Source organism: Staurois parvus, unplaced genomic scaffold (assembly GCF_062004578.1).
Source record: "Staurois parvus isolate SC_StPar_1 unplaced genomic scaffold, SC_StPar_1.0 ptg000019l, whole genome shotgun sequence".
NCBI lineage: Eukaryota > Metazoa > Chordata > Amphibia > Anura > Ranidae > Staurois > Staurois parvus.
In genome coordinates, this window is record NW_028317815.1 from 18,540,878 (window position 1) to 18,557,549 (window position 16,672).

Genomic DNA, 16,672 nt, shown 5'->3' on the forward strand with positions numbered 1-16,672 from the left:
TCTAAATAGACCCTTATGTATTGCAGGAGGTGCAGGTAGGCACATAAATCGGTTACAGACAAGGCACAATCAGGGCACACAAAAATATCCACAAAAAAGATTTATAAATACTGCTGACTGCTACACGTTTAGTGCTCATGCACTCGTGTCCTTACAAACACACACACATACTTGTGGGAGTATTAGAAGAGAAGAAAATAATTTTTAGACTGAGGAAAAAAAAAAAAAAAAAGGACAAAAACACAAAACGAAAACTCACACACACACACACACAAACCACCAATACATTCAGGAGGGGAGCAGAAAAATGCTTGATGCACCTAAATGCATGTTTAATTGTTAGACACATTTGAATGTTAATGCTTTCCAATGGCAAGAATATTTTTGACAGTGGAATCCATTAAAGATCAAACGCTTGGCACTCCTAAACGCATGTGCAATATGTGACTTTAGGAGCGTTTTTTAGACAACCTCTCTCCTGCCAGATGTTCTGGAGTTCAGAGGGGAAAAGCAAATGCCCAATGTCCATAAGGCCTTGAACAGTTAGTTGACAAACCCCAAAAAATTGTTTTCTTGGAGTATAACATTATATGCAAACAGTACGAAGTGTACTCTCTACTGCAGAGTATCTCAGTCAATGAGAATGTATTAGTTTATGGTGACCTGGTAGTCAACCAGCCTTTCCTTTAGTGTTTACAAGAAACACTTAAATGAGCAAACTATAATGGAATTGCATACTTTGAAAGCACCACCAATTACAATAAATCTCTACAAAACATCTTGTTAAAACCATATTATACAGCTTCATGCACAGTACTGCACAGGCACACTGCTAGCTCCAGAATGTTTTACTGAGATACGATCTTACTTGCTAAAGCTTTTTTGCCAGCTGCATGGTAGGCTATGATGTACTTCTTTCCATCACGATCTTCTGTTTTAGTTTCAAGTCCAGGAAACAAGCCTTTCACAGCTTGATGAATGATTGTCCTCTTCTCTTTGGTGTCTTCAATTACCTGTAATATAATCAATCAAAATAAATCACAACACAAGTGAGAAGTCTACTTATTTCTGCTAAAACAGGACAAAGCTGCACATGAGACATAACACTGAAGGTAAAAAATGTCCCTTGTGCTTTTAGGCTTAGACTTTAAAGTAGACCTAAACTGCTCGACCAAAGTTGATCACTCTACCAGATCTGATGTACCGTCACCTAAAATTTTTCCTCTGGGTACAAGTAGGCTTTTATTTAGCCAGAGACATAGACCAGCTATTACTGCCTGTACATAGATGCCAAACAACATGGCAAATGTTTTCCGGAAGCAAAGGGCTATCAATACACAAAGAGACACTTCTAAAACATAAGTAGTGCTGCAGTGTTTGGATTAGTGAAGGTTAAAAAGTCACAGGTGCGACAGAAATCATTTTAAGTTTGGTTGAAAGTTTAGGTTTCCTTTAATGCAATTCTCAAATGCAATTATTGGGTAGATAGTTTTAAAGCACAACTTCAGCCTTGAATTTGTCTTGAACAAAATGAAGAGATTTGCTTGATTTTTTATTTGAGCACTCATTTGGGGAGGGGGGAGGTGATTTCCGGTCACTTACTGCTAGGACAGAATGAGGAAATCTGTCCAGTGGGGACAAAAACTGAAGCATAAATAGCACATCAGGTCACACCATGAAAAGATTTTCTAGAGTCCACTGAGGAACACTCAATCTTTTTCCTGTGCCCCATAATTGACTTAAGGGGTAGTCATCACAGCAAAACAAATGCTACCAGGCCAAAAAACAGAAACAAAAAAGACAAATGGGAACGGCCTGAAGCTAACCCCCCCTCCCAAAAAAAACCAAAACAAAAAACTTACTGAAGGATCTTAAACCCAAAAGATGGCATCAGATGAGATCGCAACACTCACTTGGTAGAAAATGTGCGAACAGGAGACTAGGTGGAAGCTCGAATGTCTGCTAAACAGTTGCTTGATGCTATAAGCCCACTAGGCACCTCACCGATTTACTAGAGTATGCTTTGAAACAAAAGGGTAGAATCCAATCCTTGAAACCATGAACAAAGGTGCCTTAGGATTGTCCAGAATTTTAAAGGGTGCCTCGATTGAAAAAAGGTTGAGAAACACCGGTCTAGATAGTGGGTTAACCTCCCCAATTAGAGACGAGGAGAGTTGGACGTGGAGAAAAAAAAAAGGAACTGGCAGTCTCGAAGGTGTGCACCAGCATTACTTGAGAAATTCTCAGAGGGACAGCCAAGAGATGGCAAAGGGGTCATGTTCCTGAACATGGGACCAGAGACAAGAATGTTGAGCTGTACGAAATGTGAATAGGAATGACATCAGAATTAAACACATTTTCCTAAGAATTACAAGATCAGGGGAGGAACCCAAGAATGATGTGAGATCAATTAGGAGGGAGATGCGAGAGCATCCATATTTGGTAATATGGTTCAAAGAATTAGGCTTAGGAGTCTCCAAGGCACCTTGGGATATGAATGCTCAGGGTGTAGTTAAGGGTCTAATATAGTGCCAGAACGTGTGGTGATTTTTTTCAGCCATTAAGGACTACATTCATATGTGGATAGATGAAAGGTATAACCGATCACATTGCGTTTGCTACTAAGGGTAGAAAATTTCTCATATGAGAAATATAGTGAGTCTACAGGAGACCAGGCAGAAGTCTAGCTACTGCAATAGACATAGTGGCAGGTCTGCATGAAAAATCAGGAGCCTGGATACTGCAATAATTTGAATAGAAGTTTTAAGGGCATCCCTTCTAAATTTCATATCGGACCCCTCCAGCAACAAACAAGATAAAACAAAACTAAAAAAAGAAAAACAAAAACAGGTTTCTTCCAAAAAACAACCTGGGTGGCTGGGATGGGGGGATGAACATAACCCCCACTTCTTTACTGAACCATTCAAGGCCACAAGCCATCAGATACTGCCCCTCCCCAACAAAAACTAGTAAGTGGTACATATTATCCCTACTCATTTCCCCCCAAAAAAATCTCAGGCAACTGATGAGGAAAAAAAAGTCAGAAGTGGTGAATAACCTCTCATAGTAGGGCCAGTCATTTAATCAAGCCCTAATGAGAATGTGCAGAGCTAGGTGTGTCTAGCAAGAAACTATTGCCCTAGTGAGTCCACCATAGCCAGCATGTAGTGAGAAAGTGAAGAATTGTCTTCACAAATTGTTGGTGGCGAAAAATCTTCAGCAGCCTCTAAGACATCTGAGTAACATTTGTCTTCCGCAAATGTAAGCAAGCCAGGTTTAGGCTGTAACCCATGAATGTAGTCAGGGGTAGGAGAGGCAGAAAAGCAATTTTCATGTTCATTTATTTATTATTGCGTTATTAGCTCAGGATCTTGTTCACACATACGCAGTTTAGAGACTGTTCCCATAGAAGTCAATAGCCTGTAATCCGCACCTGAACCGGACTGCACTGCTCAGAAATCATACATGACTTTCTTTAAAACTGCACTGAATCCTCATTGCCAGTGCACCGGACATATGTGAACAGGCAACATAGGAAGCAATATTTTTTCACATGTCATGTGGATTGGATGCGGTTCAAACAGCATCCAATCTGCATATATGAACGGGAACTAAAGTGAAAGACTGGATAAAAAGGGTAGAGAATACATATAGGTTAGAGGAACTATACCATAAGCTGAGAAGACAAAATGGAAAAATGTCTAAAAACCTGGGAAAGATAGTGTGATTTCATGGGTGGAAAGAGAGGAGCGAGAAGAGAAAGAAAGAGGTGGGGGAGGAAGGGAAGTAGTGGGCAAGGAGAAGTATGTAAAATTATGTAATTGAAATTTGGAGATTTATGTATTGGTGTATCTTTGATTTTTGTAATATGAAGCTATTAGAAAAAAAAAAAAAAAAGAAATTTGGCGTAAACAACATGAAAGCATATATACAACATGCCTTGTATCAACAGTTCAGGCTGCTGGTGTAATGTTGTGGGGAATAATTTCTTTTGACTTCAGTCTAAGACACTTTTGAGATCATTCAGAATTAACTGCAGGTTCAACTTGAGCTGCTTTTGCATTCCCATAGACATGCATAGGGATAGAAGCAGATCTGAAACAAAAAGCCAAGGGACACTGGCTGACTCTAAACTGTTGATGTGTATACAACTCTAAAAACTATACCTGGTTGACGCTCTAGGTCAGGGGTCCTCAAACTGCGGCCCGCCGAGGCCATTTATCCGGCCCGCCGGCAGGGGCATATTTGCCGCTAGGAAGGGACACTAAGTACAGGGGCGGGCAGGGGGCTGCTGTATCTTACCTGGCTCCGTGTCCCAGTCCCATGATGATCCAGTCCAGGAAGCACTGCTCCTTCATTCACTTCGGCCACTCCATCACGCGATGTTCGCGCTCCCGCTCGGCTCCGCCTCCTCACCGGTGATTGGGCGCTCAGAAAAGGCACACAGGCGGCCAATCACCTGCGAGGAGGCGGAGCTCAGCTGCCCCGCAAACATCGAGTGAGGGAGAGGCCGGAGTGAAGAAGGACAGCTGATAGGTAAGTGTGCCGTGCAGATGGTGCTGCTGCAACCAGGTATGCTGGCTGCAGCAGCACCATACTGGAACAGGGGTCAGCAAGTTAAGTGTCATTGGTGTCAGTGGGAGGAATAGTGCCCCATCATTGGTGTCACTGATACTAATGATGGGGCACTATTCCTTCCACTGACACCAATCCAATGTTGGGACACTATCCCCCCCCACTGACACCAATGACGGGGCACTATTCCCCCCCACTGACACCAATGACGGGGCACTATTCCCTCCCACTGACACCAATGACATACTATTCCTCCCACTGACACCAAAGATGGGGCACTATTCTTCCCACTGACACCAATGTTGGGACACTATCAACTTCCCCCACTATTCCCCCCCCCCCACACTGACACCAACAATGGGGCACTATTTCCCCCTCCCCACTGACACTAATGATGGGGCACTATTTCCCCCCCACTGACACCAATGATGGGGCACTATTTCCCCCCCACTGACACCAATGATGGGGCACGATTTCGCTCCATAAGACACACTTGGGGGGAAATGTCTGTGCGTCTTATGGAGCGGCCGACCCAGTATTCCTGCTGCCGTTGTATGTCCGCAGTCTCTGGTCATCTCCTGTACTGTGTCCGCAGTCTCTGGTCATCTCCTGTACTGTGTCCGCAGTCTCTGGTCATCTCCTGTACTGTGTACGCATTTGTTCATAGCTTTTTTTTTTTAAACTATAGTCCGGCCCTCCAACGGTCTGAGGGACAGTGAACTGGCCCCCTGTTCAAAAAGTTTGAGGACCCCTGCTCTAGGTAAATGGGATACACACTGACAATTTACAGAAGAAACAACATCTTGACAAAGACAGAAGGAATTGGCTTTTTGCTATGCAATTAATCCAGCACTAACAGACCCCCTTCCTCATCAAGCAGCTTTATTTCAATGATGTAGCAAAAAAGAAAAAAACATTCTTCAGGAAGTACATATTACCTCAATAGCAACATTGCCTTCCTTATTTTTATAGAGCTGAAGTTCTTCTAAACGCTTTTTGTCTTCAGCTGAAAGAATAGTGAATATTTCATCTGATGGATCCTATGACAAAGCAGTGCATGATTAAACTATTAACCATGGTAAATAACGAATTACTGGCAGTGTTATACATATCTTTACCTCATCATCTGCTGGGACTGACAAGTCATTTAGATACATAATCTTTCCATCCTTTCCTATTTCATGGACAACAAAGTCAGAATACCTAATAGGAAGAAAGCAAAAAATTCATTTTTTTATTCACACTAAACGTGTTTAGTTGCTATGAGTAACATTTCCATTACTTGCAGTTTTAATTGAATTCTGTATGTGATTTATTGTAACAGCTCAACTGCTACAAATAAACGATTAGCTTCTTCACTGATGTTAGAAAGAAAAGAAAACATGACAGAGTGGAGAGGCAGTTGTTGCTATGGGTGGGACTTAGGTGAATAAATGTATCAGCAATAAAGGTTTAGCATGGAGACAAGGTTTTCTAAAATAAAGCAGAACTAAATGTAAAGGCCAAGTTCAACTTTAAGAAGTAAATGCCCATTTTTGCAAGTAAAAAAATGTGCAATGTCAGGCACCTGTACCTCTGTAGGCAGTGTGAATGAACTACGAGTGTGGGAGCCCTTTTTTGCAGAAGAGGCATGCTATGTCTTTTACGCAATAAGTCACTTAACAGCCTGCTCGCAAGCTTCCACTGTATGTACACTAAGCTGTGACTGCAGACAGCCTAAAGATTTACTGCTACTCACGGGCTCTAGGCTTCAGCAAAATGGCAGCCTCCAGAAAGAAGAAACAAGAACAATGCTGGAAGCAATTTACAGCATACACCAATTTTGGCAGTATAATTATTCATGTGGAATGTATGTTCCTTGCCAAGATCAATTTTTATCACGTTGTTATGGGTCAAGTTCTGCTTTAACTAAGGCAGTAACTATCACACTTTGAAATCATATACAATTCAAAGCAGACTCAAGGACTGCAAGTGTACCCAGGCCCTGAAGCAGCAAAAGGAATCCCAGACCATAACATTTTTACCATCATTCGTCACAGTTGGTATGTGGCTCTCCTGATGTATTGTCTAGTCTGAGCAAAACATGTCTACTTTACTGCCATATAACTTTGATTCATCAGTCCACAACACACTATTATTACACAGGGTCTGATCTTTGCTGATGTGTTCAATGGCAAACTGTAGTCTTACTCTAATGTTCTTTTTGGACAGCAAATGCTTTTTCTTGGCACACTTCCAATGCATGTTAAATTGTTAGAATCTCTTTCAGATCACAAATGCATACACTTTGACACAAGCTGTTGCAATACAGTAGTCATTTGCATTTATTTTGGGTTCTTGGGAGACTTCTAGCAACCATAGTCAGCTCTTAGGCTAAATTTGCTGTGCTGGCCAGTCCTGGACAAAATTATAAACCATTTACAATCCAAGTTCCTTTATAGTAGGATGTCTGCTTTTAAATAATTTGGCAATCTTTAACTCTCCTGTCAGATGCAAAGCAATCATAACCTGCGAATTAAGGGCCATAAGTGGCGTTAAATGTATGGGGCGACCTAATTTTTCAAGTGACAAATCTGTATGTTAGGCAATTTAGATAAGAATGAATAACTACAGTGCTATGAAAAGTACTTGCCCCCTTCCGGATTTTTTATTTGTTTGCATATTTGTCACACTTAAATGATTCAGACCATCAAACAATTTTTAATATTACACAAAGATAAATCTGAATAAATACAAAATGCAGTTTTTAAATGATAATTTCATTTATTAAGAGGTAAAAAAAAAAAAAAAAAAAAACCTGCCAAACCCTGCCTGGCCTTATGTGAAAAAGTAATTGCCCCTGTCCCCGCTCCCCACCCTTCCTCCCTCCCTTGCCAAGTCACGAATGGTGACTAGCCACATTGTTTTAAAAGCCTAGTTAAACTTTCACTTGCCAAACCCAAGCCTTGTTACTGCCAGACCTGTTGAATCAAGAAATCACTTAAACAGAAGCTGTCTGACAAAGTGAAGCACGCTAAAAGATCTAAAAAAAGAAACACATGCTGCGATCTAAAGAAATTCACTACAGACAAAGTAAATGACATGTACCAGTCTGAAAAGGGTTACAAAATAGTTTCTAAGGTTTTGGGACTCCAGCGAACCATGGTGAGAGCCATAATCCATAAATGGAGAAAACGTGGACCAGTGGTAAGCCTTCCCAGGAGTGGCTGGCCTGTCACAATTACTCTATGAGCACGACGACTCACCTAGGAGGTCATAAAAGAACATAGAATAACATCTAAAAGAAATGAAGCCCTCACTTGCCTCAGTTGAGTGTTCATGATTCAACAATAAAAAAAAGACTGGGCAAAAATGGCATACATGGGAGAGTTCCAAGGCGAAAGCCACTGCTGACCAAAAACACAAAAAGGCTCGTCTCATTTGCAAAAAAAAAAACAAATCTTGATTATTCCCATGACTTCTGGAAAAATATTTTGTGGACTGATGAGACAAAAGTTGAACTTTTTGGAAGGTTTGCGGGACATTACATCTTGTGTCAAGCTAGCAGTATTTAATAAAAAGAACCAACAGTTAAACATGGTGGTGGTAGTGTGATGATCTGAGCTTTAGGACTTGGACGATTTGTCAATTGATGGAACCATTAATTCCGAGCTCTACCAGAGGAGAATATCCAGCCATCAGTTTGTGACCTCAAGCGCGTGCAGCAGGACAATGATCCTAAACACACCAGCAAGTTCACCTCTGAAAAAAAAAAAATTAAGGTTTTGGAGCAGCCTAGTCAAAGTCCAAACTTAAATCCAAATGAGATGATGTGGTACGACCTTAAACAGGCTGCTCATGCTCGAAAACCCTCCAATGGGGCTGAAATAAAACAAAAAAGACTCATTGCGAATTAACGCAAATGCTTGACCGCAGTTGTTGCCTCCAATGGTGATACAACCAGTTATTGCGTTTTGGGGGCAATTACTTTTTCAGAAAGGGCCAGGCAGGTTTGGATAGCTTTTTCTACTAATAAATTAAATCAAAATGTAAAAACTGCATTTTGCATTTACTCAGGTTATCTTTGTGCAATATTACAATTTCTCTCTCATATATATATATGTGTATATATAGTTATACCTAGCTCATGGCCACAGCAATGATCCTGGTATTTTTAGTGCCAGCGATGGGCTTTAAGGTAAAAGTGCTCAGGGCAGTTCTACAGCTGTCCCAACATTTTATGGGGTTTGGAAGAGGAAAGCAGTTGGGCCAACTGCCCATAGAGGAGAGGGAGGGAACGTCTGCTCCTTTCTCTCCTTTGTGGAGAATGAAGCCGAAAGCAATGAGGATTTTATCACTTCTGGATACAGTTCAGTATTTAGCTGGCCAGTACAAACCAGGGAAGCAACGGATCAAACGGAGGACAGAGGGATATAATACACCCCTGATCTATCCATAAAGAGTACTTGTCACTGCCCAAGCTATCACAAGTAATGTTGTTCATGTCTTGTGAAAGCAATAATTAACAAAAACAAAATTTCAAACAATGTAAAAAGATATACATTTGCACTGCACCACACAAGTTGGCGTAAGAGCAATAATTCTAGTACCACAGTCCAAGTTTAAACTGGTAACCTGAAAAATTTTCAAGTATCACCTATGGGGGTATTTAGGTACCACAGTTTGTCGCCATTTTGTGGGTGTGCAAAAAATTTATATCTTGACAAGTTTGGCATCAATTTATTTGATGAAACATTGTTTTTTATATTTTACAAAAAAATTAATGTCTCATATTGTGTCTGAGTGCACCAAAAAGCATTTAAGTGCATTTTTACCAGAATATTTGCATATAACAGCTGCGCAAATATCAATTGATACAACCAACATTTTATTCTCCAGGACCTTTGCTTTCAGAAAATATATAGTTTGGGGGCTCAAAAGTAATTTTCTAGCAAAGAAATGCTAATTTAACATGTGAAAAATGTCAAAATTGGCCCGGATAGCATGTGATCTTTGTACATTGCAAGGATCTTAACCCCTTAAACGCCCTTTGTTTATGCTGAAGAAATAGCGGTTTGTGTCCATGTGGAAAGTGAATCTAATAGGAGTGGATTCATAATTATCAATTATCTGCTGCACTTGTAGGAATTTGCTAGAAAATTGTTTCTGGGGGGCATTCTGTACACAATCTGTGTACAGATCAGCTTCAGGTTGCCATATGGAATTGAATTTTACACAAAATGACAGTACCGCACATTGAAAAGGAAAAGTAATTTTTAATAATCAATTGGGACAGCACAGTGGCTAAATGGTTAGCACTTCCGCCTGGCAGTACTAGGGTCGTTGGTTCGAATCCCAGCCACGGCACCTCCTGCCTGGAGTCTGCATGTTCTCCCTGTGCCTGCATGGGTTTCCTACGGGTACTCCGGTTTCCTCCCACACACACACACAATTTTTTTTTGCCATTTTTTCCCCCACGAATACGGAAATACCCTTTAAAGCCATTTTAAGGGTTTAGTGCTAAAGAAACAAACAAAAAACAAAAAAACAAAAACACACACACTTCTTGTCATAATCAGCTGCTCTTTGCAATGGTTTTGCACAGAGCAGCGCCGATACTTCTCTTATTGGGTCTGCTGCCAGGGCTCCTGGCTCCTCCACCCCAGAGCAAGCTGCTTGCTCTGGGGGCACTCGTGCATGCTCACTTGCAAGTTGCCTGTGTGTCCAGAAAACACACAAAACGTGGCTCGGCTCCGCCCCCTGCTCCCTCCTCATTGGCGGTGGCTTATAGCAGCAGGAACCAATGGCTAGAATATGATTGTATAATACTACTGTGCTGTAAATACGAATGTAAGTAAGTGAAAGGTGTTTAGTACTAATGAGTAGCTGAAATCAAATTAATCAATACCTTAATAAAAGATAAATCGGCACATAAAAACCTGTGTTAGATATCCAAATAAAAACAAACTTGCATAAAGATACCAAATACTAACAAAGCATGAATCATAGATCCCACTTCTCCCGTAAGAAAACCTTTTGTTAATATTCCATGTGGCAATAAATCATAACTTACAGGATAAGTTCACCTTTCATAAAATGTTACACCTATATTAGGGGCTAACATGTAACATGTTATGATCAAACGAGCCCCCGCACCTCCCAGATCCCTGTTGTGACAGCTAGTGTGGGGGATCTTGACCTCCCCGTTCTCTGCTACAAATTAAAAAAACAAAACCCCAAAAAAAAAAAAAAAACACGGCCATTCGGGGTTCTGCCGGCATCACTCATTCACAGTATTCTGTGAATGGAAAAACCACCAGTCCCAAAAGACTTTGCAGCTGTTGGCTTGCAGTTTTTAATGAACTACCACGGCGCTCCACAGCACCGTGCTAGTTCATTGAGCCTTCCTGTCAGTAAGTATCTGCTTGCCCAAACGGGATGCCCTGCCTGGCACCAGCAATCTGCTGATCGCTGGTGTAATGCTTTAGAGGCTCAAAAAAACAACAAAAAATTTTTTTTTACCTGCAAAAATAAAAGTGGCTTTATTATTTTTTTTGTTAAAAGGTGAACTTATCCTTTAAGCATAGAAGTGGTAAAATATATCAATATGCATTCTCTCTCCAAAAGTTTTTTCATTAATAATGAAACACTTTTTGTGATTGTGAAAATAAACACCATCTGGAATAGTGCTCCAAAGTCAATCACAATATGTCCCATTTGTGGCACCTCAAATACCTCAGTGCTCACAGAACTCTCACCTTCATGGAGATTTATCTAGACCTATCGATGTTAGTACATCAAGATTCCTCCTCAGGATGACTCCAAAACTCGTTGCCTAATGGGGGCCCTGCGCATGTACTCCCAATGTAACAGCTGTAGGTATGTCAAGGTCCCTTTAAGGCTCACTTGCATTCATATGGCTCTATCAATCTTGCATCAAGCCTCCACCTTATAAGGTACATACCACCTGATGCTGCTAGCTATGTCTTTCCAGCAGAACACACAGGCGTTCTGCTGGGAAGACATACAATAGCTAGCAACTACTGGCTCCTGCTGTTGTGTCTCAGCCAATGCTCTTGTGCACATCACTGGATCGATATCGGAGCTCAGGTAAGTATATAGGGGGGGCTTATGGGGAGAGCTGCACAATGAGATTTTTACCTTTTAGGCATAGAAGGCATTAAGGTAAAAAAAACCTTCAGCCTTTACAACTGCTTCAACATCTGGTTTATTGATGTTTTAATACTCAGCTCTGCTTGTCAAAAGAAACACTAGATTCTCCCGTAAATTACATCTTCATACCTCCTATGCCTGTCAGCATCTCAACTGTTGGAGCCTGATTTATGGGTCTTCCTACTGTGTTGCTCTGCACAGCTCATTTGCTACCTCCCTCTCCGCTGTGAGCACACCTACTATCTGTTCTGGGCAATTGCACTGGAACACCCCCCTCCCCTTAATGACGAACAATATTGGTCTAAGGCAAGGGCCTGGTGCTGAAGACAATCTGCATCAACAACATTTGGGTATTAGTCTCCTACTGAGTAGTTTAGTTGAACATTGGTGGGGAAAGGGCAAAAGGAAGGGGCACTGTCAGCCAGGCTAACTGAGTATCCACAGCACCTAATAAAAAACAGGGCAAAGTGCTACATGAGCTGGATTACAAGTGGAAAAGAAGATGCATGTGGCAAGACTAGGTCTTCTCATCACCGAATGTGTAACCATGCAGTACCAACAGGATACACCATTTCTTTTCTGTAACCTTGTATGAGTGGGGTGGAAATATTAAAGTGGTTTTAAACCCTCACAGTGTAAAACAAACAACCCATTCAGTTTAAAATAAAAATGAATAGCAAAACATTAGCATATAGATATTAAAAAAAAAAAAAAAAACCTATACACACACACACACACACCCCCCCCCCCCTTTTTTTTTATAAGTAACCAAATATTGTACCCTCTGTTCTCAGCTACATAAGTGCTAGGGGAGGAGAAACAGCATCACACTGATCATCTCAGTGAAACAGTGTGCAGAGCAGGTAGTATCAGGTCAAGACTGATCATTGCAGGAGAGCAGACTGAGTTCCCAGCATAGCTAGAGAACAGACCAAACTGTGCCCTCATGCCTAGTGTAGCCAGTTTTTAACAGGGAAGCAAAGGGACTGGCAAAATCGCCTGGGATTTCACACAAAGGAAGCAATACGAAGAGAACAGGATACCTTTTCATACAAATACATGGTACAGCAGTGACATATCAGGAATATGAAATGATGGGTTTACATTCTTTAAAGCGGAACTATACTCATCTCTGATCTGGCAATGCCCTGTCTCAGAGCTCCCTGCCCAGGCACTGACATCTTTGGTCGCCTGGTTTCAGGGTCCCGAATGCTGACCGCTATCATTAGCCAAGCGTGGATGACATCACTCCCGCACATGCGTGGGAGTTCTGGCAAATTCAGCATTGTCAAGTTTGAACAATGAGCTGCGCTTGCGCGGCTCACTGTACAGAGGTGGACAGGCAGGTAGGTAGCTTTAATGCAGAAGAGACAAAGCATGTCTCTTCTGCATTAAAAATCCTGCTTGTCTGCCCATTTAAACAATTTTTACTTAAAGTTACACTTTAGGGCCCATAATAACTTGTCATCAAAATCATCTCTAAATAGAACACTTACCCATTTCCAAAGTGTTACTCCTGCTGTAGCCAAAATGCTGCAGAATCTGACTCACCAGCAAATACCAGCAGTGCAACACCTCGATAGTCAGGCTAATATCATAGAAATGTGAGAGAGTTTATTCATCTTCATGCTGATCCTGCTATTACACAGAGTTGACTGGCAGTGATAGGACTGCTAGTATGACATGGCCAAGCGTGGATTTTTTTTTTTTTTTTTAACTCAAACTGAAAACACTAGCAAAAGGGACAAACCTTTCAGTAAAAAGTTGTAATTTTTATCCAATAGGATTTATCCAGACTCTTATTTATAATCAATATAAAAGATTATTTTGTGAACCCTACACAGCCTTTGAAGTGAATCAAATTTTAAGTCAGTAGGAACAATGTCATATCACTGCTGACAAGTCTCTGATTACATTGATAACGTCTATTTTTTCATTCAATAAGCATAATGTTTATATTAGCTACACCCTAAACATAACCGATATATACAAGGGACGTTCAAGTCAAACCGGGACTTGAGTTTATATAATAAAAGACCAAATTTCAAGGAGTGGAAACAGCATTTATTTTTTTACTTACTCCCCTGCTACATTATACACTTATCCCAGCATTTAACTAATGCCTGGAAAACTTTGACAAAGATTTGTCAGTACGCCTGAACCATTCAAGACAGCCTGCTGCACTTTGTCATCATAATCACGGTTCCCACAGAAAGATACGTCTCTTGTGCAATTTCATGACCGATTATCCAGGATCAGGCGTACCCACTCACTGAATATTCACAGGAATGACTGCTATGGGCTGAGAACCACCATGGCCGGGATCGTAACGGATGGACGTATGGCCATTTTTGAAATGTTTACACCATTTAAAAAGAGAAGTACAGTCAAAGCTCTTTTGGCTGTACTCCTGTGGATTACAGGAGTGCAGTTCATTCTGCACTCCTGTGACCCGTTGTCAGCTGACAGCAGGCTGATGTCACTCAGCCGCTCCAGGAACCACCGGAGTCTGCAGCGACACCTGGCTCAGCAGCAAGCAACCAAGAGCCCAAGACAGCCGCTTCCTCCCCGTCCATAGCCCAGCGCTTATAGCCAGAGCAGACAGACTGTTAGTCACCACTCTCTACTCATAGTGGTTTTGGAAACAAAAAAAACCCTAAACATCTCTTTTAAATGTCTTACTGCGGCTGAGCAGCTTATCACTGTACTGTTCTTGAAGCCTTCTTTAGCTACCTGTGGGTTTTCCTCTTCGTTCACAAGAAACGTCATCATCCCATGCATGCACTAACACTGTTGTCGGCCATCTTGATTAACGATCTCTGGACGGGCCGGCAACATCCTTTCAGTAATAGGACACACTTGTCACTTACTACTGTGCGTAGTACCAGCATCCCTTTTTTTAACTGTAAAATTAAAAGTCCCACTTGGACTTGAATGCCCCTTGTACAGTACATGTGGACAAAGTAGGTCTTTAACCTTGACATCCTCAAATAATATTACCTCTCCTTTAGGATACCAGAAAACCCTTTGTGTGAGCTCACAAATTTAGTGATGCCAACATCAAGTTCAGTCAATCCATGTTTCATCATATCAGCAAAGCTTTCAGGATCGCCATCTTCAGACTCCTCCTCCAGGAGCTCATTTTCACCCTCGTTTTCCTCATCCTCAATTTGTCGTGTTAGCACTTTGGCAGTATGCTCTTTTTCTATGGCTTTTTCTGATTGTACTACAGCCTCCTGAAGTTCATTTAAAGATTGTTCAAAAAAGGAGCTTTCTGACAGTCTTTGTCTCTTAGATTCATCTGCACTGAGGTCTTCAGTTGAATGAGGACGCTTCAAAGAAATTGTAGCCATTTCAACAGAATCCATTGTTTTGAAGGCACTATAGAATGCTTTTGAAAAACCTAACCGGATAGAGAAAAAAAAAATGTTCAAAACACAAATTGTTATCTATCAAAACGAGGAATGACTATGTTGTGTGCTTGTGAAACTCTTTAGAGATGAACAAAAGTATTATTCTTTTAAACCAAAAGTTCAAAGTTTTTCTAGCACATAGCAAGAAGTTAAAGTTGAACCCTGGCCTTACCTTTATTCCTGCAGAGTAGTACCAGCTCTGCTCCTAAAAAAAACTGCTTAAACAGCCCATAGATCGTTTGCTTTTTTTTGTCCCCTTCCACCATGCTATTGTGTGCTGTCGGGGGTGGTGGGTGTGGGTGGGTATTTGTGGGGAGCCTTCCCAGCCGGCAGAACACAATGACTACTGCTAGCAGCTATATTCGGTGGCAGTAATAGCATGTTAAAAAACAGGCTGGTTGTACCCATGTTGATTGATGGATCAGCTTGGGTACGCCCAGCCTGCCCATACATCAATTGAATCTCGGCTGAGATTCTATTCTCTATGGCTGGCTTTATTCTGATTTTCATTGTACACTGTAAGTTCTCCCAGAAGGCATTAGAAGCTGCAGCAAAGACAGAGCCCACCTCACTTTCTGGCTGGAAGACATCAGAATTACTTAACCTTTTCCTTGCCTGAACTGTACTTGGCCCACTACTTTGATTCATTGAACTTTTATGAAGTGTCATCATCACACACTGACATTACTTAGGGTGGTCTATAGGCAAATGCAGCCTAAATAGGAATGCACATTCCTCCAGACTGACATTCAGCCATCAATATTTCTGACATCTGCAGCCAGCCAACTACTTGCATCACAGCTGAGGGCTCCGTAGAGGATTTATATAGAGCCAACAGTTTGCTAAGCGCTTTACAATACAAAGGGAGACAATACAGCAATAATACAGTTCAATACAAGAGGGTTGTTAGGGCCTTGCTCCCTGGAGCTTACAATCTAAGATGTTTTCAAGAAGCTTTGTACAGCACTCGCTGGCTGTTCAGACTGTCACCATCACTTTCAGGAAGGAATTTTTTTCCCAGCAGGAGCAAATTGGATCATGCTTTGCTGGGTTTTTTGTCTTCCTCTGGATCAACTCTGGGTATAGATTATAACTATTTTTTTTCTATGGTTGAACTGGATGGACTTGTCTTTTTTCAGCCAGACTATGTAACTTTTATACTTTTCATTTTACAAAATAGTACTTTTGATAAGATGCACATTTAATTTACATGCATATATCAGGTCCAGTTTACATTTGCGCAGTTTGATCAATAAGAACTGTACACAAAATGCTCGCAACATTATGCATTTTCATAAAGGACAAAGAACAGATTCCTGTAAAACAGAAATATTCACAGGGATGTGCAATTCAGATCGCTCAACACTCGGGACATGCAATTGCAGGCATCAGGCAGGTGTTTTTTATTTACATTTAGCCCTGCTACAGAGGAGCAGCAGGGTTTAAGCATTTTTGTTCTTGGATTAACAGAGCAGATAACAGTGTAGCATAAACAGATCTTCATATTACACTAGATTCAGCGGGCTCTCCAC

General features: G+C 41.2%; 1 protein-coding gene across 2 annotated transcripts in view; it reads right to left on the reverse strand.

Moving 5' to 3' along the window:
* Positions 1 to 16,672, reverse strand: part of PUS7 (pseudouridine synthase 7) — an 86,937-nt gene that overhangs the window by 54,432 nt on the left and 15,833 nt on the right. For both annotated transcript variants that reach the window (XM_089685413.1, XM_089685423.1), the window contains exons 2-5: positions 14,728 to 15,130; positions 5,694 to 5,778; positions 5,514 to 5,615; positions 869 to 1,013 (exon numbers count right to left, since the gene is read on the reverse strand). In XM_089685413.1, coding sequence (XP_089541539.1) covers positions 869 to 1,013; positions 5,514 to 5,615; positions 5,694 to 5,778; positions 14,728 to 15,095 — 700 coding nt within the window. In that variant the 5' untranslated portion in view covers positions 15,096 to 15,130. The remainder of the gene's footprint in view (positions 1 to 868; positions 1,014 to 5,513; positions 5,616 to 5,693; positions 5,779 to 14,727; positions 15,131 to 16,672) is intronic.